The 26,703-nt window shown below is 42.8% G+C and overlaps 2 protein-coding genes and 1 long non-coding RNA gene across 7 annotated transcripts in view; 1 reads left to right on the top strand and 2 right to left on the bottom strand.

Moving 5' to 3' along the window:
- The window catches only part of LOC135546374 (tripartite motif-containing protein 3-like), a 43,493-nt gene extending 41,092 nt beyond the window's left edge, over positions 1-2,401 (top strand). For all 3 annotated transcript variants that reach the window (XM_064974736.1, XM_064974737.1, XM_064974738.1), the window contains one exon: positions 112-2,401. In XM_064974736.1, coding sequence (XP_064830808.1) covers positions 112-264 — 153 coding nt within the window. In that variant the 3' untranslated portion in view covers positions 265-2,401. The remainder of the gene's footprint in view (positions 1-111) is intronic.
- LOC135546375 (complement C4-like) lies at positions 2,271-26,673 on the bottom strand. Its single transcript, XM_064974739.1, is given in 42 exon segments — positions 2,271-2,791; positions 3,779-3,920; positions 4,110-4,193; positions 4,282-4,374; positions 4,463-4,552; positions 4,742-4,844; positions 4,990-5,064; positions 7,103-7,190; positions 7,330-7,510; positions 7,608-7,701; positions 7,801-7,860; positions 7,960-8,115; positions 10,183-10,203; positions 10,628-10,670; positions 10,672-10,792; positions 10,945-11,137; positions 11,364-11,471; positions 12,093-12,322; positions 12,422-12,627; positions 12,842-12,923; positions 13,040-13,091; positions 13,547-13,750; positions 13,930-14,069; positions 14,271-14,341; positions 14,591-14,711; positions 15,147-15,353; positions 15,573-15,644; positions 15,801-15,933; positions 18,708-18,854; positions 20,031-20,225; positions 20,473-20,670; positions 20,860-21,036; positions 21,259-21,374; positions 22,843-22,969; positions 23,110-23,215; positions 24,663-24,750; positions 24,821-24,903; positions 24,986-25,071; positions 25,167-25,237; positions 25,310-25,499; positions 25,596-25,791; positions 26,428-26,673. Coding segments are annotated over 42 exon segments (5,154 nt in total). The 5' UTR covers positions 26,490-26,673; the 3' UTR covers positions 2,271-2,649.
- On the bottom strand, positions 8,643-9,494 carry LOC135545272 (uncharacterized). Of its 3 annotated transcripts, XR_010456437.1 has the most exons (4): positions 9,370-9,494; positions 9,171-9,318; positions 8,974-9,121; positions 8,643-8,937 (listed from the first exon to the last, which is right to left on the bottom strand). It is a non-coding gene; the product is annotated as an uncharacterized LOC135545272 (long non-coding RNA). The 3 variants fall into 3 exon arrangements; XR_010456435.1 differs by lacking the exon at positions 9,370-9,494 and having other exon boundaries at positions 9,171-9,339; XR_010456436.1 differs by lacking the exon at positions 9,370-9,494 and having other exon boundaries at positions 8,648-8,715; positions 9,171-9,339.
- Positions 26,674-26,703: the final 30 nt, after the last annotated feature.

The raw sequence follows: 26,703 nt of genomic DNA, 5'->3' as shown, positions 1-26,703 counted from the left end.
AGTCATATTTTATTTACTCTTTCGAGTTAGATCAAAAATAATATGATCATAAGTAATGTAACTTATTATGAGTACAGCTGACCCTGACCTTGTTTTTGTATTGTCCTGCAGGTGTTTGATAGTTCCGGGTCGTTCCTGTCCTACATTAACACCACAGCAGACCCTCTCTATGGTCCACAGGGCCTGTCTCTCACATCTGATGGACACGTGGCTGTGGCTGACTCTGGCAACCACTGCTTCAAGGTTTACCGCTACCTGCAGTAGGTAGAACCATTGCTTTAGGGACGGTCTGATGCAGGCCTACCACTCCCAGGTGTGTCCCAAATGGCTCCCTATTCCCTTCATAGTGCACTACTTCTTAACAGAAACCCATAGGGCTCTGGTCAAAAGTAGTGCACTATATAAGGAATAGGTTTCCATTTGGGATGTACCCCAGATCTGGGCCGGACAGAGAAACCAACCACAGCCCGACCTGGGTCCAAAAATAAGACAAATACTTGAAAGTATTTTAAGTGTTTGGGATGTGCTTGATTTACCTGTTTATTTGAGTTTGCGCTTTTGGGACTGTTCCATTGGTTCAGGCAAACCAAATCAAGTGCAGCACTTGAAGTATTGGAAAGTATTTGATCTACTGTATGTATTTTTGCCCCCAGGTCAGTGCACGTGTTAGCACTGAACAACGACACAAACCATGTACTATACATAATATACAGGTGCAATGATCTTTCCCATAGCTGTCCCTTTGATTTGCACATCTGATCAGATCCACCTCATCCAGTTAGTGTTCTCTGAACCCCCCAACATCATGAAGTAACAATATAACCCCCGTTGACTCCTCCTTGTGCTGTGTTATGGAGTTTACTGAGTCTGAAATGGCACCCTATTCTTTGTGTAGTTCACTACTTTTGACCTGGGCCCATTGGGCTCTGGTCAAAAGTAGTGCACTATGCCATTTGGGATGCAGCCTATTTGTGTAGAGTGTATTTCCCTCTTTGTTCAGTCATTGATGTGAAACTACGAGGAGATATGAAGTGTGTATATAGTGTAACTGATATTAGGAGACCAGATCAGTGATGGGTTGAAGTACGTGTATAATATTTGAGCCATGTTGTGAAGGAGCTCGTCCCAATGCATGAAGTTTTATCTTTATCTTATTATTAACTCAGACGTGACGACGATAAGTGGCGTTTATAAACTGTTTCTTCGCCATGGTCTAAGTGCAACGGACAATGTGCTTACAGTGAAACCAACCAGCGACGCAAAGCAAAAGCTTTTGAAACATAATTTCTCTTTCAGTTGTATCGAAGAGCAAACTGACTTAACTTATAGCCATCTCACATATAAAAAGTCATCACCATCTGTGCATTGATTTGCTGTATGAACTGTGTATGCATAACTGTGTACAATGGATCATTGTGCAGCTTTTTCTGTGCTTTCATTTTAAAACACATATCTTTTGGTTAATCCGAGAACAGCAGTCTGGCATTCCAGCGTTTCTATGTACGGCAGCTGTCCTAAAGTGTGCTTTTTAAAACAGGAGTTCAGCTGGAGAAGAGATGTGTCATGATTATTGCATATGTGAGCAGCAGAATTATTCTAAACTTTTATCTGTTCTTTTTAAAAAGGAAAAAAATTCAAACATGGAATTGCTAATTTATTTTATTTTTATTTTATACACTAGTTCAGCATTTACAAATTATTTTTCTAATTTGATGTTTTATTTGTTAGAAATTCACGCCTTTGTCATTTGTCTCCATATATAGTAAAAACCCTTAGCCACTTTGAAGGGATTAGTAGAACAAACAGTCAGGATTTAGAATTTGAAAGATTTGATTTGCCAAAAAATACATAGTGGGTTTTGAATTGTGACAAGTTGGAGTACATATTGAATACCAATGATTATATTACTTAGTGTTATTGAACATACATTAGATATTTGACTAACTTCTGGGTTTCAGTCTTAAACACTGTCAACAGTAGATTTATATAGTTTGTTTTCAGAAGCCACAGTGTAACTGTATCAACAGCTTCAGCGTGTGTTGAAGGACTAGAGTTACAATGTTTCATTGCCTGGTTATCACAGTTCATAGCATTTCTTTAGCGGGTTATAACGGTTCATTACCAATGAATAACAATATTGTCCTGAGGATTTCATTAGCATTAGATGAGCTATAGCGCTCTCACTCCCCCTGGTTGTCACCACTGTAACAACACAGCACCCTTGGTGCCAAAATAGAGTCCCTATAACCTCTCTGACGTCATGCCAAACAGTCAATCACAGGTTGTTTTTATTAAGGAGTATTAGACACATCATCTCTTTGTGTTTCCAAAATGTCACTCAATCTTCTTCTATTTTCTCTGTGAATATGCACTGGTAATAAAAGCACATGGTTTATGGAGATACTGAGTGTGCTTTCTGCTTTCCTCTATTCATACTAAACATATATCCTTCTCTGTATCGCAGTCTCTGTCTGTTGTCCAGGACAGTCACCCTGGGTCACGTGATGTTCAGGAGCCACAACTTTCTGGAACGTTTCTGATAGAAATGTGTTGCATAGAGCCAACATTTCTCTATTCTCAATGACCGACAAACATGTCTGTTCTATATAATATATTTATATCTGGATGTTCACTGAAGGCAACCAATGGTTATATTGAACACTGGTTGACCTCGTACTGTTTCATGAAGTCCTTGAGCATGTTGCAGGCTTTACGGTTCTTAGTAGCTTTACACTTCCTCTCCTCTGGAATCTCCTCCAACCACATCTTATTATCCAGGACATAGACAGGCCTATGGAAGACAGCATTTAGTTATACAGGCCTGGGGTGGACAACATTTAGTTATACAGGCCTGGGGTGGATAACATTTAGTAATACAGGCCTGGGGTGGACAACATTTAGTAATACAGGCCTGGGGTGGACAACATTTAGTTATACAGGCCTGGGGTGGACAACATTTAGTAATACAGGCCTGGGGTGGACAACATTTAGTTATACAGGCCTGGGGTGGACAACATTTAGTTATACAGGCCTGGGGGTGGACAACATTTAGTTATACAGGCCTGGGGTGGACAACATTTAGTTATACAGGCCTGGGGTGGACAACATTTAGATATACAGGCCTGGGGTGGACAACATTTAGTTATACAGGCCTGGGGGTGGACAACATTTAGTTATACAGGCCTGGGGTGGACAACATTTAGTTATACAGGTCTGGGGTGGACAACATTTAGATATACAGGACTAGGGTGGACAGCAGTCTCTCACTCAAACTGCACTGGAATAGTCTCCCATTCTACATGTAGTGTACATTTCCCAATGGAGAAATCACAATCTAGGGCCAAAGTAGTGATAAACCTTTACAGTATCTCAATTCAACAATATTGTAATACATATCCTCTATGCTGTCTTTTTTTACCTGATGATTCCATGTATTATATCAATGTTGTCTTACAATATATTGACACGTACTGTATAGTTAATTGAAAAGGAAGACTAATGTCCCAAATGGAACCCTATTCCATACATGGTGCACTACTTCTGACCCTGGCTGTGACCCCACTCTCCAAATGTGTCTCAGGGGGAGTTGAGAGATGCAAAAAATGAATTTCCAATTCACACATTGGTATAATACACACTTGTACATATAACACCCACCTAATTATTATTATTTTATAACATGTTGCACTACTTTTGACCAGAGCCCTATGAACCCTGGTTAAAAGTAGTGCACTATATAGGGAATAGGGTACCATTTGGGACACATCCCATCACTTACTTCCCACTGTGGTCAGTGGTGTCAGAGATGGTCCCATCTCTACCCATGATCAGGTAGTTCCTGTCAGTCTTCATGTCAAACTCATCACAGGCTTTACGCTTGATCATGTCTCTCACTGCTCCAGTCTGTATCACGTCTTTACCTGGCATAGCAGAGAACCAGCACAAGAATAATGTAAAGGAAATTATACTTCAAGAGAATGTTCAAGTACCAAATGGCACTCTTTTCCCTATATAGTGCACTACTTTTGACCAGGACCCATCCAAAGTAGTGCATCATAAGAAATAGGCTGCCTTTTGGGATGCAAACTGTTATATTGTAGAACACTCACCTGTCTGTAGGATTTTGGTCAGTAATGTGGTGTAATGTTGAAAGACTCCATCATCGGAGGAGTTGACACACGTGACGACGTACACTGTCAGAAGGACAACATGAAGGGGTGTTAGTACCAACTACAGCACATTAGAAAGAAGAGAGTATTTGGGTTCCAGGTATAAACTCACCATAATTTACAATGGGAGAGAAACAAGCAAAGCTCCTGCGAGTCTCTTTCTCCATGTCTTTACTGTACGTGACTTTCTTCTTTGGGCAGCCACCTGAGACAAAGCAAATAAAAACTAGATACACAATAGTTCAAAATAGTTCAGGCACTATCAAAATACTAGCTGGAAGGAGTGCACATACCCTCTGCACAGGAGCACATATTGTCCTGACAGATCTTGGAGATCATGTTGCTCTTCTGGGGTGAGCTGTAGAACACAGTGCATCTCCTCTCTGTCGGGACATAGTTCAGCATTAGTCACTCAGACGGTGGCTGTGTCCCATATGGCATCCTATTCTCTTTAGTGTGCACTACATTTGACCAGGGCCTAAAGCCTCACCAGGCTGCACCAGCCCCATGGACCTTCCAGATACATTACAACCATTGTGTTAATATACCCTAAACTAAACATGGTGGTATACCTGGGTTGTAGTAGTCAAAGACCACAGCAGCAGCGGGCTGCACCAGGCCCATGGGACTGATCTGTTTGGCCCGGAACGCTACACACTGTGGTTCCTCTGTGATCTGGAATACATAGTGACACTACAACCTCCGAGGGTAGAGAGGACAGCCTTGGCGAGAACACGAGAACTCTTTTGCGAATCACTATAGGAGTTGTACAGTAGTCATAGCAGATTGATGTCGTGGCTTTGGATACAAAAGGTCTTACCTCAGCGAAGTAGAGGAACACTTTATTTGGGGAGATGTCATAATGGTCAATGTATTTCTCAGTACCCTTTACATTCTGGAGGAGAGAGATAGAAAAATACATAATTATATAGTTTGACAACATGTCAATGTGAATCGCTAAAATGTGTTTTCTTCCTGGAACTGATTCTGCTGATCTCAGATATTTACTTGTAATAACTGTGGTTGTTTTTCCTCCTAAACGTAGGGCTCAATTCAATCTGTAGCGCTGAAGATCCGCACTACAGCTTGAAATTTAAAGGTAATTTTCAATTGAGCCGACATATCAAATCATATTTGTCACACGCTTTGTAAACAACAGGTGTAGACTAACAGTGAAATGCTAACCTACGGGTCCTTCCCAGCAATGTAGATTTTTTGGGGTGAAATAATAGAAAAATAATAACACAAGGAATAAATAAACAATGAGTAATCAGAGAGGACAGTCTTTAGGGCCTTCCTCTGACACCGCCTGGTATAGAGGTCCTGGATGGCAGGGAGCTCAACCCCAGTGATGTACTGGGCCCTACGCACTACCTCTGCCCTATAGGCTGTCTCATCGTCATTGGTGATCAGGCCTACCAAACTTAATGATGGTGTTGGAGTCATACACGACCAGTCGTGGGTGAACAGGGACTACAGGAGGGGTCTAAGCACATACCCCTGAGGGGCCGCCATGTTGAGGGCCAGTTGGGGGTCGACCCGTCAGGAAGTTCAGGATCCAGTTGCAGAGGGAGGTGTTCAGTCACAGGGTCCTTAGCATAGTGATACGTTTGGAGGGCACAATGGTGTTGAACGCTAAGCTGTAGTCAATGAACAGCATTCTCATGTTCCTTTGTTCAGGTGGAAAAGGGCAATGTGGAGTGCAATACAGATTGCGTCATCTGTGGATCAGTTGGGGCGGTATGTGAATTAGAGTGGGTCCAGTGTGTCTGGGATGATGATGTTGATGTGAGCCATGACCAGCCTTTCAAAGCATTTCATGGCTACAGATGAGTGCTACAGTGTGATAGTCATTTAGACAGGTTACCTTGGCATTCTTGGGCACATGTAGGTATTACAAACTGGGTCAGGGAGAGGTTGAACAATTCAGTGAAGACACTTGCACATGTTCTGAGTATGCGTCCTGGTAATCCATCTGGCGCTGCGGCCTTTTGAATATTAGCTTGTTTAAAGGTCTTACTCACATCACACTCACAAGAGTGTGATCACCCATGGGTGTCAGGAACAGCATGAATCAGTGTTGCTAGCCTCGAAGCGAGCATAGAATGTGTTTAGATCGTCTGGTAGGCTCGCGTCACTGGACAGCTCACGGCTGTTTCCCTTTGTAATCCATGATAGGTTGCAAGTTCTGCCACATCCGACGACCATCAGAGCCAATAAAGTAGGATTCGATCTTGGTCCTGTATTGATGCTTTGCCTGAGGGCGTAATGGTATTTATTATAAGCGTCCGGATTAGTGTCCCCCTCCTTGAAAGTGGCAGCTCTAGCCTTTAGCTCAGTGCAGATGTTGCCTGTAATCCATGGCTTCTGGCTACGGTCACTGTGGGGATGACGTTGTTGATGCACTTATTAATGTGATAAACTCCTCAATGCCATCGGATGAATCCTGGAAAATATACCAGTCTGTGCTAGTGAAACAGTCCTGTATCTTAGCATCCGCTTCATTGGAACACTTCCGTATTAAGCGCATCACTTTTACTTCCTTTACTTTGTTTGAGTTTTTGCTTGTAAGCAGGAATTATGAGGATAGAGTTATGGTCAGATTTGCCAAAGGGAGGGCGAGGGAGAGCTTTGTATGCGTCTCTGTGTGTGGAGTAAAGGTGGTCTAGAATTTGTTTGCCTCTAGTTGCACAGGTGACATGCTGGTAGAAATGAGGTCAAACGGATTTCAGTTTTCCTGCATGTGCAGCATTTACCGTGAATGCAGTCTCTACGAACGTGGAAACATTGCCTTCAAATTTCAATTGCGCTGTATGGTGGAACTTCAGCACTACAGATTGAATCGAGGCCATAGTTGAATGCACTGACTGTGTATAACAGAGTATGCTGGATGGCAAAAATGTAAATCAACATTGCATGTAGGCCTACTGTACCTCCTCCAGATCCTGCATGTTAGGTTTGAGTCCACTGAGAAGGGAGATGTCCACGATGACCATGCCTGTAGAATTACCACTGGTCAGTCTGTAGGAGAAGAGAGGAGAGAGAACCATATATCCACTCATCCCACTCTATGCATGCACGCACAGACAGACAGACAGACAGACAGACAGACAGACAGACAGACAGACAGACAGACAGACAGACAGACACCTGTACTCACCCCACACACACAGTGTAGACTAGGGACTTCTCCCTCTCCTCCTCCTGTGGGGTGTGTCTCTTCCTGCGTGTGCGCAGGTCAAACCATTCCATCCTGCTCATTGGCTCATCACTAGGGTTCCCATCCCCGTCAGACTCATAGTTATAATAGTCGTCTAGCTCAGGACCATCGTCCTCTTTTTCTGTCATTTTACATGAAAAAAAACAAATGTTATGTTTTCAAGCAGCACTCCAGCAAATGTGTTTAGTGTTTATAGATGCATTCTGACTGAAACTTACTTCTGTACTTAACCTCTCCCTCCACTGAGACATTGAGACTGTAGAAACCACAGTACAAGTCCATCATCTCCAGAGTTCTGTAGGTCTGGACCACCTGATGACATAAAACAAACACTGTGGACACATGCGTTGAGTCTTACAATGTTAGAATCATCATCATTTACTTTTAAATCTATTTACTGAATTTACTTACTGATAAGGTCCCATTTCCCTTACCCCCTGTGTTAATAGTGATCTGGCTTCCTTGGTTCACCTGCCAGGACAAACCAGACAACGCAGAGATTAGTAGATGTAAAACAGAATTTGAGAAAGTTAAATCAGAGCACTGCTTGAATTCTAAACTCAATCTCACCTGGAAGGCAGATTGGGTCAGGGCATTACGCTTCGTAAGATGAACTCTCTGCTTGCTGCCATTTTGGTAACACATCTCAACATTAAGGTCCAAGTCCTGAACATCATTGTCCTTGATACTGTACTTAGCTAGAGCCTCAAGAGCTACAACTGTATCCTGTTGGAGGGAGAGAGGGGACAAAGGAGAAGGAGAGAGGGGACAAAGGAGAAGGAGAGAGGGGACAAAGGAGAAGGAGAGAGGGGACAAAGGAGAAGGAGAGAGGGGACAAAGGAGAAGGAGAGAGGGGACAAAGGAGAAGGAGAGAGGGGACAAAGGAGAAGGAGAGAGGGGACAGAGAAAGAAAGAAAAGGGATGAGAGAGAAAGAAGGAGAGAAAAGTATATAACTAGGGCCAGGAGTTTCTCGAGGTCAAGTCAAGTGGTCAGTGATAACTCCGAGCTCCTGATCATAATGCTACAGTACATACCTGTCTGTCTACTGGTGGCTTGTCCTACAGTACCTACCTGTCTGTCTACTGGTGGCTTGTCCTACAGTACCTACCTGTCTGTCTACTGGTGGCTTGTCCTATAATACCTACCTGTCTGTCTGGTGGCTTGTCCTACCCTGTCTGTCTACTGGTGGCTTGTCCTACAGTACCTACCTGTCTGTGGCTACTGGTCTACTGGTGGCTTGTACCTACCTACCTGTCTGTCTACTGGTGGCTTGTCCTACAGTACCTACCTGTCTGTCTACTGGTGGCTTGACCTATAATACCTACCTGTCTGTCTACTGGTGGCTTGTCCTACAGTACCTACCTGTCTGTCTACTGGTGGCTTGTCCTACAGTACCTACCTGTCTGTCTACTGGTGGCTTGTCCTACAGTACCTACCTGTCTGTCTACTGGTGGCTTGTCCTACAGTACCTACCTGTCTGTCTACTGGTGGCTTGTCCTACAGTACCTACCTGTCTGTCTACTGGTGGCTTGTCCTACAGTACCTACCTACTGGTGGCTACTGGTGGCTTGTCCTATACCTACCTGTCTGTCTACTGGTGGCTTGACCTATAATACCTACCTGTCTGTCTACTGGTGGCTTGTCCTACAGTACCTACCTGTCTGTCTACTGGTGGCTTGACCTATAATACCTACCTGTCTGTCTACTGGTGGCTTGACCTATAATACCTACCTGTCTGTCTACTGGTCTGTCTACTGGTGGCTTGTCCTACAGTACCTACCTGTCTGTCTACTGGTGGCTTGACCTATAATACCTACCTGTCTGTCTACTGGTGGCTTGTCCTACAGTACCTACCTGTCTGTCTACTGGTGGCTTGACCTATAATACCTACCTGTCTGTCTACTGGTGGCTTGTCCTACAGTACCTACCTGTCTGTCTACTGGTGGCTTGACCTAGGTGGCTTGTCCTACAGTACCTACCTGTCTGTCTACTGGTGGCTTGTCCTACAGTACCTACCTGTCTGTCTACTGGTGGCTTGTCCTAAACTACCTACCTGTCTGTCTACTGGTGGCTTGTCCTACAGTACCTACCTGTCTGTCTACTGGTGGCTTGTCCTAGCCTACAGTACCTACCTGTCTGTCTACTGGTGGCTTGATATAGTACCTACCTGTCTGTCTACTGGTGGCTTGTCCTACAGTACCTACCTGTCTGTCTACTGGTGGCTTGACCTATAATACCTACCTGTCTGTCTACTGGTGGCTGGACCTACCTGCTGTCTACTGGTGGCTTGTATAACCTGTCTGTCTACTGGTGGCTTGACCTATAATACCTACCTGTCTGTCTACTGGTGGCTTGTCCTACAGTACCTACCTGTCTGTCTACTGGTGGCTTGACCTATAATACCTACCTGTCTGTCTACTGGTGGCTTGTCCTATACCTGTCTGTCTACTGGTGCCTGGTGGCTTGACCTATAATACCTACCTGTCTGATTGGCCCTCGTCTCCCTGGTGGCGCTCAGCCTCACTGAGCATCACTGGCCTCCCCTAGTGACATGTATCTGTCTTCTGCAGGGGAGTCTGTCTACTGGTGGCTTGTCCTATACCTACCTGTCTGTCTACTGTTTAGCCTACCTGTCTGTCTACTGGTGGCTATGTCCTTACCTACCTGTCCTATATAAATACATGTCTGTCTACTGGTGGCTTGACATAATCTAACCTAATACCTACCTGTCTGTCTACTGGTGGCTTGACCTCCTGTCTGTTTGGTGGCTTGTCCTAAACCTGTCTGTCTACTTGTGACCTATACCTACCTGTCTGTCTACTGGTGGCTTGTCCTCAACCTACCTGTCTGTCTACTGGTGGCACCTACCTAGTCCAGGGAATCAATGTGGCTTGTCCTACCCAGAATAATACCTTTCTGTCTACTGGTGGCTTGACCTTTTACCTGTCTGTCTACTGGTGGCTTGTCCTAGTACCTACCTACTTGTAATACTTTACTGGTGGCTTGCCCTACAGGCGCTAGTAATCAAAGCAGGTTGACCTAGTCTGTCTAAAGGAATGTCTGTCTACTGGTGGCTTGACCTATAATACCTACCTGTCTGTCTACTTTAGATGAATAGACTGCCCTTAATACCTACCTGTCTGTCTACTGGTGGCTTGTTCTACAGTACCTACCTGTCTGTCTACTGGTGGCTTGTCCTACAGTACCTACCTGTCTGTCTACTGGTGGCTTGAGTACAACTAGTCTCTGCTCAGTGAGCCAGCGGGCGATGCACGCCCTAGACTGTCTGGAGCAGGGCGTAAGCTGTGGTCTCCACGGAGATGGCCTGGGCCTGGGGCACCTGATTGGCCCTCGTCTCCCCGCTCAGCCTCAGAGCATCACTGGCCTCCCAGTGACATGTATCTGCTTCTGCAGGGGAGATATACAGTATGTTTAGCAGCTACAGTATGTCCTTAGCCATATAACATTGCAGGGGAGACATAATCAATAATATGGCGCCCTCTGCTGTTTAAATGTTGTCATTGTGTATGTCTACCTTCCCTCAACGATCATACAGACCAGGGAATCAATGTCTACCCAGAAAACCTTTTCCTGACTTTTTCTCCAGCCACTACTTGCCATGGAGGCACTGTCTCCGCCAGGGGAGGTTAGAGAGAGGGCGTAGGAGGTGATGGCAACAGAGAAGGGCCTCTGAAGAGAGTCCAGCTTCGACTCCAGGTAGGCCTGAGCCTGCTCCATAGCCTGCCTCTAACACAGGAAATGGTGGATAGATTTAGCATTAGAAACAACAAATGCATTAGTTAAACATTATCACAACAGACACAAAAAGGCATGTTGCTTTATTCTGGATCATATTGTTGCAAAACCAACTTGCCCCTTTGGGATGATAATTACACAACTTTTAGTAAGTCAGTGATGATAAGTTAGGTGATGTAAAGGTTATGTCCGTGACTTAGTTGAATCGATGTATTACCATTTCTGAGCCTTTTCCTTCAGGGTACAGTGCCACAGCGTGGTTCATGGCTATCAGAACAAACGCCGTCAGAGACACCTCTCCCTCAAACCCTCCCACTCCACCCTGAGGTGAGGGAATGGAGAGAGAGCAGACTGGTAAAGACATCATATTGTATGGTATGGTACCTGCATGGTCCGGACATAAAGAACATTTGGGTCATGCTTTATTATACATTTTTTAACCTTTATTTAACTTGGCAACTCAGTTAAGAATACATTCTTATTTACAATTACGGCCAAGCCCGGCCAAACCCTAACCCGGACGACACTGGGCCAATTGTGCGCCACCCTATGTGTCTCCTAATCACGGACGGTTGTGATACGGCCTAGAATCTAACCAGGGTCTGTAGTGACGCCTCTAGCACTGAGATGCAGTGCCTTAGAACACTGCGCCACTCGGTAGCCCCTACTTAGAGGTTATAGGGGCGAGATTGCTACCCAGCACGGGCAGAAAGAAATTTGGACGATATTTGAGTCGACTGCTAGATGGTTGACAGTGACACATCCTAGAAAGACAAGGTCTCCTGCTGTTGTGCCCTTGAGAAAAGCACTTAACCCCTAAACTGCTCCACTGGCGGCACAGTGTGGCTGCCCCCAGCCTCTCCAACCTACTGTGTATTTCTGAGGGGTAGGGTACAGCATAAATCATATTTCCGTCTTGTATGGATGAGTTAAGCATTCTTTCCTGCATGGTGCGGTCATAGAGTGGGTTAGGGTCAGTGAAGGCTCCACTGGACAGCTGTCTAGACACCAGGTAGGAGATGGACTGTTGGATGTAGGAGTCCTCCACTGAAATCACGTCCCTGCACTGGGACAACTCCTTGGCTATAAAGGCTGTCAACCAAACACTGCTTGGGGTTGTCAGGAAAGCCCCATAGGATCCGTCTGTCTTCTTGAAGGTCAGGATTCTGCCGTATCCTTGGAAAGAGAAAGAATCAATTCATTTCAACCATTTGATTCCCACAAGGGTAGATGTCTCAAAGGGGACTAACTTAAATTCTCCCAGTGTCCCCTCACCAGCCTGTATCATGGCTTGGGCTTCATCTCTGCGTTCAGCCTTTAGGTCGACCCACTGCCCAGTAGCGTCCAGGTATCTCATGGCGTGGATGGCTGGAGACATGGTGACCATGGTCTGCTCCGCACACCCCTTGGGAAGGGAGATGAGCTGGTCCACTCCATCCAGGTTTAGACAGTTCTCCACTGACTCTCCCATCACACCACCTACATGGGCGTGATGGGAGAGGTTTCCCTGTTATAGCAGTAAACTAGCCCTGGAGATTGGTCTGGAAAAACCGGTCAGGGAAAACTCGTAGTCTGAAATAATATCTCATGGACCAAAATGTCAATGTAAATACATACAGTACTACAGACCCAACACAGTATATGTTCCACACTAGCAGAAAGTCTGACTACAGTATTTATCGACCCTCCTTTCCTTTGACACTGATGTAGGTGTCAGATTCCAGTCCAGGGACAGCATTAGGAGGAGGTGGAATTTCAAGCTCGATTGACTTGGCAGCTGTGTGACATAGATAAGAAATGGAGAGACTGTTTTAACTCAATGGTCTGATGAGGCTTGTTTGCATAAATGTCACTTTTACTACAGGTGTCACGTGTTTAGAAAGACAACATTACCTTTCCCGTCAATGTTGTATTCTTGTTGTATTGAGACCAGTTCCCCTTCCCCCTGTATAACAGAACAAAATGTGAGCGTTCATTCAGATTGTTTATACAGACATATACAGATGTTGGATCTTAATTTGAGCCAGATTGCTACAGCAGGAAGATTATCCTGCAGCAACAGGAAATGTGAATTAATATGTGAATTATAATTAATGGACACTTTTGTAGGGGTTGCAACTGTTTTTGTAAGAGAAAATCAAGTCAGAAATGTCAAAGTGGATAGCCTTTTTAAACCTATAATATACTACCCGTTTTAAATGTCCTGCATTGCAGGGTAATCAAATTAAGATTCTACATCTGTACTGTAACTTTTGTATAATAATGGGAGAAAAATAGTGGTGTTCAGCACAATAAAGAAGTGAGAACCACATGTAGCCTCATGTACACATGTATCAGAGACATACTGAAGCACTACTGTATATTAGAGGGAGAGAGGTGATACACGTGTCGTGTTCATACCGTGACTTTGAGGTCCTTCTTGACCTGGTCGCGGGCCGTTTTAGTGTAGGCCTCCACATGGATAGGGATGTTTCCTATGACCAGAGGAACCACGGTGAAGTAGACAGGGACAGCAGAGTTACCTGGTACTGTGACCACCTGCTTGTCCCCTCTGTCTCCCCCTGCACTGCACAGACCCTCCACCCACGCCAGCTCCACTGTCACCTCCACAGAGAGAAACACGTATACATGGAAGTAGATGTAAGTATAGTAAAATTGTCTTACAAAGGAATCTACAGATAAACATGTCTGCAACTGCAGTTTATTTGTATAAATGGCTGTTGGAGGCATTTTGGACTCAAATATATTGTTTTGACATATATTGTTTTTACAACACTAGTTACCTCCATACAGTCGGCTCTGTAGTTGAACACCACAGCTTTCATCTGTAGCTGTTCATTTCTCTTCACAGAATAGGGAAGTCTGAGAGATACAAAGAAGTCCTGAAACACCACCAGAGGCTTGGGCTCTGCTATACAAAACCCTGAAGGGAGAATTAACGCTAACGTTAACCACTTGATGACTGTCCTCTGAAAGTCTGTTTGTGCTATCATGCCATCTTTTTGTCACTCGTTGTCATGGTTGGCTTGACAATGACAGCTAAAATGAGTTTGCAAGATTGCACAAATATATTGAGGACTAGGCTAGTGTAATGGTCTTAGGTTAGATGGAAGAGGTGACCTGCCTTTTGTTTTAGAGATCCCCACTGCTTGAACCTCCCAGGTAGTGATGGAGTCAGGGACAGGAACACTGTGTCTGAAAATAATAACATACAACATGATGTCATTCCTAATATACTTGTTACACTATATTGGTCCCCAAGTTTTACCCAGTAAGTTCACATGGTCAGGGAAAACTCCTGGGTCCAGTCATGACTGTCCTGGCCTATGTCCCAAATGGCACCCTATTCCCTATATAGTGCACTACTTTAGACCAGGGCCAGTAGTGCACTTATTAGGGAATAGGTATAATTTGTGATGTAGATGTTGCAGGTTACCATGTTACCTTACGAGACCAGAGGGCCCCACATCAACGATGCCCCACATCCAGGTCTGAGGGAAATAGGAGCGCAGGTGGACAGACACCTCATCTATGGCCTCTTCTTCCTCACCAATATCATCAGACGCTAAATAGGAGGACAGGGAAGAGGACACATTTCAGCTCAATCAAAACAAAATATGTGCATATACTGTAGTACAACTAATCCGAAAAAAGACAAAAGTATTGACTAATCTAAGAAGTTCTATATTAGTGGTTAGAAACTGGGTGGTTCGAACCCTGAATGCTGATTGGCTTAAGTCGTGGTATATCAGACCGTATACACTGGGTATGACAAAACATGTATTTATATTGTTCTAATTACATTGGTAACCAGTTTATAATAGCAATAAGGCACTCTGAGGTTTGTGGTATATGGCCAATATACCTTGACTAAGGGCAGTATCCGTGTTGCGTCGGGCATATACCACACCCCCTCGTGCCTTAAATGCACCACAAGAATCTGTAGCTTCTGAGATGCTATTGACATTCCAACTACTAATATAATAATATAATACTGTACTTTTAGCCAGGCTGTATGTGTTTTTTCTCTTTGTGATGTTTCTCCTCAGCATGGTGGCATCTCTGCAGCACTTGAGGAAGGCAATGCGACACGGAGCAGACTTGTGGATGGTTTTAGAATGACGACTCTCACAGGACAGACCCAGGCTGTTAAACCTGGCCCCATCGTGACAACACCTCTTCTCCACTGGCTCCTGGTACCTGTTGACTGCAGATAAGAACAATGTGTCTAGCTAATAAATGTAATATGCGAAGGAAGACTTTTTCTGAAACATATCTGAACATTTGTAAATTAAAGGATTATTGAAACTTATCCTATGGATCACTCTCCATATTCTGTAACTAATAATACCCGATACACCATAAGAGTGAAAGCAGCATGCTCAGAAGATGGAGGGAGAATAGGAGAGGCTACTGCTACACCTACTGATGTCAGAGAAAGCCTGGTGATGGTTCAGGGCTCTCTTCTGTCTTTTACTTTTGTCGTTACAGGAGTAATCTGGTTATCAGAGGACAAAAGAAAAATCATTTTATAATATTGGGTGAAATAAACTCCATCTACGAACACCGCTGCAGGGGTGTGCTTTTACCCATCAGGAACATGTGCTATTCATTCAGTATTATAATGAGGTAAATGTCTGAATGCAAACCCTACCCTTTCTCACATGACCCTCTGTATCTCCACAGTTGGTTATAAAGGCGAGCCCAGCGTCCTGTAACACAGACTGGGAGTTCCTGCCCCCTCCCATAGAACACGCCAGGTCATAGGAGTTCATGTAGGCAAACATCTAAAGAAGAAGATGACTTTATTGGTCCATATACTGCATGAACAACAGAGATTTGTCTTTTGGATATGCCATTCTCCCTGGTAGACAAATACATACTGTCCTGTACACGCAGTAGATACATATAACAGTACACACTGTCCTGTACATGCAGTATATACATATTACAGTACATACTTTCCTGTACATGCAGTAGATACATATTACAGTACATACTGTCCTGTACATACAGTAGAATCATATCAATACAGTACATACTGTCCTGTACATATAGTAGATACATATAACAGTACATACTGTCCTGTACATGCAGTAGATACATATAACAGTACATACTGTCCTGTACATACAGTAGATACATATAAAAGTACATACTGTCATGTACATGTAGTAGATACATATAACAGTACATACTGTCATGTACATGCAATAGATACATATAAAAGTACATACTGTCCTGTACATGCAATAGAATCATATCAATACAGTACATACTGTCCTGTACATACAGTAGATACATATAACAGTACATACTGTCCTGTACATACAGTAGATACATATAACAGTACATACTGTCATGTACATGTAGTAGATACATATAACAGTACATACTGTCATGTACATGCAGTAGATACATATAACAGTACATACTGTCCTGTACATACAGTAGATACATATAACAGTACATACTGTCCTGTACATACAGTAGATACATATAACAGTACATACTGTCATGTACATGTAGTAGATACATATAACAGTACATACTGTCATGTACATGCAATAGATACATATAAAAGTACATACTGTCCTGTACATGCAATAGAATCATATCAATACAGTACATACTGTCCTGTACATACAGTAGATACATATAACAGTACATACTGTCCTGTACATACAGGGGATACATACACTGCCGTTCAAACGTTTGGGGTCACTTAGAAATGTTTTGTTTTTGAAAGAAACACACATTTTTTTTGTCCATTTTAAAATAACATCAAATTGATCAGAAATACAGTGTAGACATTGTTAATGTTGTAAATGACTATTGTAGCTGGAAATGGCAGATGTTTTATAGAATATCTACATAGGCGTACAGAGGCCCATTATCAGCAACCATCATAATCATTTTAAAAGGCTAATTGATCATTAGAAAACCCTTTTGCAATTATGTTAGCACAGCTAAAAACTGTTCTGATTAAAGAAGCAATAAAACTGGTCTTCTTTAGACTAGTTGAGTAGCTGGAGCATCAGCATTTGTGGGTTCGATTGCGGACTCAAAATAGCCAGAAACTTTCTTCTGAAACTCATCAGTCTAACTCATCAAACTCATATACATTTAAACTCAGTTTTTCACTATTCCTGACATTTAATCCTAGTAAAAATTCCCTGTCTTAGGTCAGTTAGGATCACCACTTTATTTTAAGAATGTGAAATGTCCGAATAATAGTAGAGAGTGATTTATTTCAGCTTTTATTTACTTCATCACATTCTCAGTGGGTCATAAGTTTACATACACTCAATTAATATCTCGTAGAATTGCCTTTAAAGTTTTAACTTGGGTCAAACGTTTCGGGTAGCCTTCCACAAGCTTCCCACAATAAGTTGGGTGAAGAGCTGGTATAACTGAGTCAGGTTTGTAGAGTTCCTTGCTCACACACACTTTTTCAGTTCTGACCACCAATTTTCTATAGGATTGAGGTCAGGGCTTTGCAATGGCCACTCCAATACCTTGACTTTGTTGTCCTTAAGCCATTTTGCCACAACTTTGGTCGTATGCTTGGTGTCATTGTCCATTTGGAAGACCCATTTGCGACCAAGCTTTAATTTCCTGACTGATGTCTTGAGATGTTGCTTCAATATATTCACACAATTTTCCTGCCTCATGATGCCATCTATTTTGTGAAGTGCGCCAGTCCCTCCTGTAGCAAAGTACCCCCACAACATGATGCTGCCACCGCCAAGCTTCATGGTTGGGATGGTGTTCTTCACCTTGCAAGCATCTCCCTTTTTCCTCTAAACATAATGATGGTCATTATGGCCAAACAGTTCTATTTTGGTTTCAACAGACCAGAGGATATTTCTCCAAAAAGTACAATCTTTGTCCCCATGTGCAGTTGCAAACCATAGTCTGGCGGTTTTGGAGCAGTGGCTTCTTCCTTGCTGAGCGGTCTTTCAAGTTATGTTGATATAAGATAAGACTCGTTTTACTGTGGATATAGATACTTTTGTGCCTGTTTCCTCCAGCATCTTCACAAGGTCCTTTGCTGTTGTTTGGGGATTGATTTGCACTTTTCGCACCAAAGTACGTTCATCTCTAGGAGACAGAACGCGTCTCCTTCCTGAGCGGTATGACGGCTGCGTGGTCCCATGGTGTTCATATTTGGGTACTATTGTTTGTACAGAGGAACGTGGTACCTTCAGGCGTATGGAAATTGCTCCTAAGGATAATTTTTTTTCTGAGGTCTTGGCTGATTTCTTTCGATTTTCCCATGATGTCAAGCAAAGAGGCACTGAGATTGAAGGTATTGTGATACAGTGAATTAATTATAAGTGAAATAATCTGTCTGTAAACAATTGTTGGAAAAATGACTTGTGTCATGCACAAAGTACATGTCCTAACCGACTTGCCAAAATTATAGTTTGTTAACAAGAAATTTGTGGAGTGGTTTTAACAGGTTTTAATGACTCCAACCTAACTATATGTAAACTTCCGACTTCAACTGTACTGTATGTATCTATTCATGAAACCTGGTAAGACAGAGGCTCTTTACCTTCTCAGGAGTGAGTTTGTTGTTCTTGTTGAGGATGTAAACAGCTGTATCTACAGCAGCCAGAGCTACCTTGTCTCCCTGGTCTGTACGGACCACCACAGTCACCAAGTCAGCTGGTTTATGCTCTTTAAATGGAAGGATCTCAATCTGAAAACACAACACTAAAGATATCACATTATGCCTCCATGAAAGTCTATACTGAACAAAAATATAATGCAGCGTGTAAAGTGCTGGTTCCATGTTTCATGAGTTAAGATCCCAGAAATGTTCCAAATGTACAAAAAGCTTATTTCCTTCATATTTTAAGCACAAATTTGATTACATCCATGTTAGTGAGCATTTCTCCTTCAACAAGACAATCCATCCACCTGACAGGTGTGGCATATCAAGAAGCTGATTAAACAGCATGATCATTTCACAGGTTCACCTTGTGCTGGGGACAATAAAAGACCACTGTAAAATGTGCAGTTTTGTCACACAACACAATGCCACAGATGTCTCAAGGTTTGAGGGAGCGTGCAATTGGGATGCTGGATGCAGGAATGTCCACCAGAGCTTTTGCCAGAGAATTGAATGTTAATTTCTCTACCATAAGCTGCCTCCAACATAATTTTAGAGAATTTGGCAGTATGTCCAACCGGCCTCTCACGCCCAATTTTTCAGTTTTTGAGTTGTTAAAAAAGTTTGAAATATCCAATAAATGTCGTTCCACTTCATGATTGTATCACTCTTGTTGTTGATTTTTCACAAAAAAATACAGTTTTATATCTTTATGTTTGAAGCCTGAAATGTGGCAAAAGGTCGCAAAGTTCAAGGGGGCCGAATACTTTCGCAAGGCACTGTATAGTGTGTATAAGCTGGAAGTAGAAGCCTAAGTGTTCTTGTTCATTAGTTTACTCCAACTATGGGAAGGGTGGAAAGATTAGCGGAAAATCATTTTTATTTCAATTTTATTTAACCTTTGTTTATCTCGGTAAGTCAGCGGAAAATAATAACGGGAAATATATTTTAAAAATAAATGTGTATATATATATATATATATATATATGTATGTATATATGTATGTGTATATGTATGTATATATATATATGTATATGTATATGTATATGTATATGTATATATATGTATATGTATGTGTGTGTGTATATGTATGTATATTTATATTTACCAAAAAATATATGGGGGATTTGAAATGATGCAGACAATTACATTGTAATTGAAACTACAATCTATCTCCAATATTAAAGCTGATCTGCCCCTAAATATGAATAATAATAACAAAACAAAGAGTAGAAGCAGAGAAACAAGCAGCAACTACAGAACCTGTCCTTTGCAGATATCTTTGGCATCCGCCCATACAGAATCAGCCACTATGGTAGTCTTCTCTGGTGCCTGTGTGAAGTAGTAGGCCACCAGTCTGAAGGAGGGGACCAGGTCAAGACTGTAGGGCAGACTGAAGGTGGTCAGCTCAGTCCTCTGGACCCTGTTCATCTGGACCACTCTGCCCTTACTCAGGACCTGACACAGAATGGAAACAGAGGAAATAACACATTATTACTCTTCACTACAGATATTGAAATGGTTCATTTCTCAACCCCCAAAGTGCTTACATTCATGTTGGTTACAGACAAACTACAGCTATGATAATCCCAGTCTACTGCAATGTCTGGAAACTTGAAGCTATGCACAGATAAAGTATGTTGCAGAAGTGGTAAATGGTCATCTCCATCCATTATTAGAATGGACTGATACTCCAGTATGTTACCATATAGTAGATGTAGGCTGGTCGTGGGGTGCCTGGAGGGGTGATGTCTCTGAGAGTGACCGTCATGGTTCCTCCAGGCTCCAAGGTGACATGTTCTATCTCTACACTCAGGTAGCAGTTCCCCTCAGACTGGACTGCTGACACTGTCATTTTGGCATCACCCACTATTACCTCCTCCTCCGCTCCCTCAGCAAACATCTGGTGAGAGAGGAACAGGTCACCAATATGACATCACATCAAATAGTGACTGTGTCTCAAACGACACTATATTCCCTATTTAGTGCACTACCTTTCTGCTGACCACATAGAGCTTAGAGATGTATTATGCTTGTCAAACTACATGGGAAATAGAGTGTTGATTGAACGTTCTCTGTGTCTGTCCTGTACCTTGATATCCATAGACGTGGCCAGTTTGGGCACTTCGAAGGCGAGAACAGCCTCACCCTTAGAGTTACCGGATCCCTCCATCTTCACAGATTGTGTGCCTTCTACAGAGGTCACTGAAACTGAAGCCCTCATATGGAGGTCAGGGGCTGGGGATCCATCTGGGTGGGTGGTGGTGGCCTGAGAAGGAAACATGCAGCATGTGCCCAGTAGACTATGGCTGCAGATACAGTCATACTCTAAATGGTAAAGCAAATACAATTGATGACACTGATAACTATTGAACATCTCATTTGGAAAAGGGATTTGCTCATCTCAATATGATGTCCTGAACGAATACAATTATATGTTATTATGTGGTGTTAATGTTTGTCTTTGAGTGCAGAAACAACCACACTGTACCAGGATAGAGAACTTTCCTCCAGGTGTGAAGTATTTCTTAGTCTTAGACATGTCAATGATGTATGGAGACGTCACTATCTTTACTGAAGTGCTCTCAGCTTCTTCTAGATCTCCACCTGAGAGAGAGGAGAGAGAGAGAGTGAGAGGAGAGAGAGAATGAGAGAGAGAGTGAGAGGAGAGAGAGAACGAGAGAGAGAATGAGAGAGAGAGAGAGGAGTGAGAGGAGAGAGAGAACGAGAGAGAGAACGAGAGAGAGAGGAGAGAGAGAGAGAACGAGAGAGAGAGGAGAGAGAGAGTGAGGAGAGAGAACGAGAGAGAACGAGAGAGAGCGAGAGAGAGAGGAGAGAGAATGCAGAGAGAGAACGAGAGAGAGAGAGGAGAGAGAGAGAGAGAGAGGAGAGGGAATGCAATGCAGAGAGAGAGAGAGAGGAGAGAGAGAGTGATAGGAGAGAGAGGAGAGAGAGAACAAGAGAGAGAGGAGAGAGAAAACGAGAAAGAGAACGAGAGAGAGAGAGATAGAGGAGAGAGAGAACAAGAGGAGAGAGAGAGTGAGAGGAGAGAGAGAGAGAGAGAGAGATAGAGAGGAGAGTGAGAGGAGAGAGAGAGAGAGAGGAGAGAGATAGAGAGGAGAGGAGAGAGAGAGATAGAGAGAGAGAGAGAGAGAGAGAGAGAGAGAGAGAGAGAGAGAGAGAGTGTGTGAGGAGAGAGTGTGAGGAGAGAGAGAGTGAGGAGAGAGATAGAGAGAGGAGAGAGATAGAGAGAGGAGAGAGAGAACGAGAGAACGAGAGGAGAGTGAGAGGAGAGAGAGAACGAGAGAGAGAGGAGAGAGAATGCAGAGAGAGAACGAGAGAGAGGAGAGAGAATGCAGAGAGAGAACGAGAGAGAGAGAGGAGAGAGAATGCAGAGAGAGAACGAGAAAGAGAACGAGAGAGAGAGTGAGAGTGAGAGGAGAGTGAGAGGAGAGAGAGAACGAGAGAGAGAGGAGAGAGAGAACGAGAGAGAGAGGAGAGAGAATGCAGAGAGAGGAGAGAGAATGCAGAGAGAGGAGAGAGAATGCAGAGAGAGGAGAGAGTGAGAGGAGAGAGAGTGAGAGGAGAGAGAGAGAACGAGAGGAGAGTGAGAGGAAAGAGAGAACGAGAGTGAGAGAGAGAGTGAGAGTGAGAGGAGAGCGAGAGCGAGAGTGAGAGGAGAGAGAGAACGAGAGAGAGGAGAGAGAATGCAGAGAGAGAATGCAGAGAGAGAGGAGAGAGAATGCAGAGAGAGAGAGAGAGAGTGAGTGAGAGGAGAGAGAGTGAGTGAGAGGAGAGAGAGTGAGTGAGAGGAGAGAGAGAGAGGAGTGAGAGGAGAGAGAGTGAGAGGAGAGAAAGAACGAGAGGAGAGAGAGTGAGAGGAGAGAGAGAACGAGAGGAGAGAGAGAGGAGAGAGAGTGAGAGGAGAGAGAGAACGAGAGAGAATGCAGAGAGAGAGAGAGAGAGAGAAGGAGAGAGAATGCAGAGAGAGAGGAGAGAGTCGTTGTATGTCCTTGAGAAAACACCTGGATCTGCTGGCATGATCATGTTTTATCTGACTGAATGAAGGACTTACTTGCTGTTTCTAAAGCTGTAACAGCTATGTACAGATTGTATCCCTCCATGTGTGTGATACTTTGCTTTCCTGCTTTCCCACGTAGGTCTTCAGTTGGCAGCGTAATGCTGGCGACGCCGTCTTGGATCTATAATACACAAGAAATAAGTTCACAAATGGCTCATCAGAAATAAAAAGTCAATGGAAACAATAAATCTACAATCAGAAACATTGACTTTAATGTTATGTTTTTTTATGTAAAGCTTTGAGATGATAAAGTGAACTCACAGAAGTCTTGTTTTCTAGGCCAGGTAGATGTGTTCTTTTGCCTTCTTCATTGATTAGTCCAAATCTAACATAAGCTACGCCATTGACACCTTTGCCATAGGTGTACCTGCAATCAACACACATGTATTTGGCACACTATGGAAAAAAGTATGAAAATGTATGCGCTCACTACTGCAAGTCACTCTGAATAAGAGCGTCTGCTACATTACTCAAATGTAAATGTAAAATGTATGAACTCACTACTGCAAGTCGCTCTGAATAAGAGTGTCTGCTACATTACTCAAATGTAAATGTAAAATGTATGCACTCACTACTGCAAGTCGCTCTGAATAAGAGCGTCTGCTACATTACTCAAATGTAAAATGTATGCGCTCACTACTGCAAGTCGCTCTGAATAAGAGCGTCTGCTACATTACTCAAATGTAAATGTAAAATGTATGCGCTCACTACTGCAAGTCACTCTGAATAAGAGCGTCTGCTACATTACTCAAATGTAAATGTAAAATGTATGTGCTCACTACTGCAAGTCACTCTGAATAAGAGCGTCTGCTACATTACTCAAATGTAAATGTAAAATGTATGTACTCACTACTGCAAGTCGCTCTGAATAAGAGCGTCTGCTACATTACTCAAATGTAAATGTAAAATGTATGTACTCACTACTGCAAGTCGCTCTGAATAAGAGCGTCTGCTACATTACTCAAATGTAAATGTAAAATGTATGTACTCACTACTGCAAGTCACTCTGAATAAGAGCGTCTGCTACATTACTCAAATGTAAATGTAAAATGTATGTACTCACTACTGCAAGTCACTCTGAATAAGAGCGTCTGTGAATTACTCAAATGTAAATGTAAAATGTATGCACTTACTACTGCAAGTCACTCTGAATAAGAGCATCTCCTACATTACTCAAATGTAAATGTAAAATGTATGTACTCACTACTGCAAGTCACTCTGAATAAGAGCGTCTGCTACATTACTCAAATGTAAATGTAAAATGTATGTACTCACTACTGCAAGTCACTCTGAATAAGAGCGTCTGCTACATTACTCAAATGTAAATGTAAAATGTATGCACTCACTACTGCAAGTCACTCTGAATAAGAGCGTCTGCTACATTGCTCAAATGTAAATGTAAAATGTATGAACTCACTACTGCAAGTCACTCTGAATAAGAGCGTCTGCTACATTACTCAAATGTAAATGTAAAATGTATGCACTCACTACTGCATGTCACTCTGAATAAGAGCGTCTGCTACATTACTCAAATGTAAATGTAAAATGTATGTACTCACTACTGCAAGTCACTCTGAATAAGAGCGTCTGCTACATTACTCAAATGTAAATGTAAAATGTATGTACTCACTACTGCAAGTCACTCTGAATAAGAGCGTCTGCTACATTACTCAAATGTAAATGTAAAATGTATGTACTCACTACTGTAAGTCACTCTGAATAAGAGCGTCTGCTACATTACTCAAATGTAAATGCAAAATGTATGAACAATTCACAAAACAGTCCATTAACGCAATCTGCTTCAACAATCTCACCTTGCAGAGACGCTGAACTGAAAGGAATCCTCTGTCAGCAAATAATATGGTTTCACAGCTGCTATCTTCACCTCAAACATAGGAAGAACTGAAAGAAACAGAGAGCAAGCTTGTTGGGCCGTATCATACAGTCAGACAACCGACTTTAGTTTACTCACCATATTCTCTGACCTCAAACTCCACTGAAGAGTTGGACATGGGATAGTTGGTAAAAGTGGCAACAATCCTCCAATTGCCAGCTCTGAATCATATGGGCAGAGGAGTAGTGGTCAGTGCTACTGATGTCCTGTCTTCCATAGACTTTATGTCAACATCCTACTTACGTCTCAACGTCAGGGATCATTATGTTCCTCTGAAGGAGTTTACTGGAGTGTACAACCTGGTTGTACACCAGCAGGCCTTTGGAGTTCTGTAGAGAGACAGTGAATGTTAGTTAGAGAACAGAGAGTTCATTTAACACAATAAAGCAACTTTAACATGCAGATAGATGTCTTGCAAACTTACAAATATCTTGACATTGATGCTTTCATCAACAGGCAGCAGATAGTTGTCTAGCGTGAAGACCCTGAAATTGACTGGAAAAGGAAGAATTGGGATTAGGCTGAATGTAGAACTAAAACCATGTGTAATGTTATTTCACACTTTACCATTCTCTCCTGGATTGTAGATTGGTTTGTCTGTCTGAATGAAGACATAACCCTTTTTTGTTGACAAAAGGATTGTTTTTTTTTTGGGAAGAAAATCATCATTGGTCTCTGTAGCCAGTTGGATAAATGGCACAATTTTCTTTCTTTTTCTTATGCTTTTGATTGCCTCTTCGTACAGGCTAGGAATTACCTATAAAACATGTGAATAGAGGCAGGATCATTTAAATGTTCCATGTTCCAGTAGTTCCATAGGGCATGAAAAGAGGTTAGCCTTCTGTATACCTACCCTCATTTTCACAACCGCCTGATAGCCATTGGCTTCATTAAGAGTTACATGCTTTTTTTCAGACAAAACTTTATTATTGGCGGTTTGATACAGGAAGTACAGAGTGTACTGTGTAGGCTTGATAGCTCCCTGGAGCTGTACTGTCACTGTCTCCTCTACTCCCAGGTGGACTATGTTGGGAGCGGTGATGAGACATCTGCAAACACAAGCACACATGAACACACACACATGAACACAAACAAACACACACGCACACATGAACACAAACACACACACAAACACACACACATACATGAACACACACACGCACACATGAACACAAACACACACGCACACACGCACACATGAACACACACACACAAACACACATACATGAACACACACACACATGAACACACACACACACACACGAACACAAACAAACACAAGCACACATGAACACAAACACACACACACAAACACACACACGTACATGAACACACACACGCACACATGAACACAAACAAACACACACGCACACATGAACACACACACACACACAAACACACATACATGAACACACACACATACATGAACACACACACACACACACACACGAACACAAACAAACACAAGCACACATGAACACAAACACATGCACGAACAAGCACGAGTGCTCACACACACACATGAACACAAACAAACACACGCACGAACAAGCACGAGCGCTCACACACACACAAATGGGGGTAATCCTTTAGGACTGCGACATGACATAAAATGAGCATGACCAATGATACAAGTAAAATATACTGTATCTACAAAGAATCAGCATTGACAGAACATAACTCACGTTGGCCTCTGCCCACTAACTGCAGTCAGTGCAGACATGATCAGAAGCAGTGTGTTCCTCATCTTTCTGCTTTACCGTCTGATCTGTATCATGCCACTGGAACAAGAGTCTTCATTAATTGTCTCAACCCCAAACTTGCACAGGAAAATAAAACAAAACACTGTAGAAGTGATCTATCTGTAAATCTATGTTGCTCCAGTCTGAGAGTGGGAGGTTCTCTCTCTGGGCTCTGCAGCTCCAAGAGAACAGGGGTCCGTATCTCAAATGGCACCCTAT

The sequence above is a fragment of the Oncorhynchus masou genome, chromosome 9 (genome assembly GCF_036934945.1).
Source record: "Oncorhynchus masou masou isolate Uvic2021 chromosome 9, UVic_Omas_1.1, whole genome shotgun sequence".
Classification (NCBI taxonomy): Eukaryota; Metazoa; Chordata; class Actinopteri; order Salmoniformes; family Salmonidae; genus Oncorhynchus; species Oncorhynchus masou.
The sequence above is the reverse complement of the archived record's forward strand: the minus strand, read 5'-3'. Positions and strand labels throughout refer to the sequence as shown.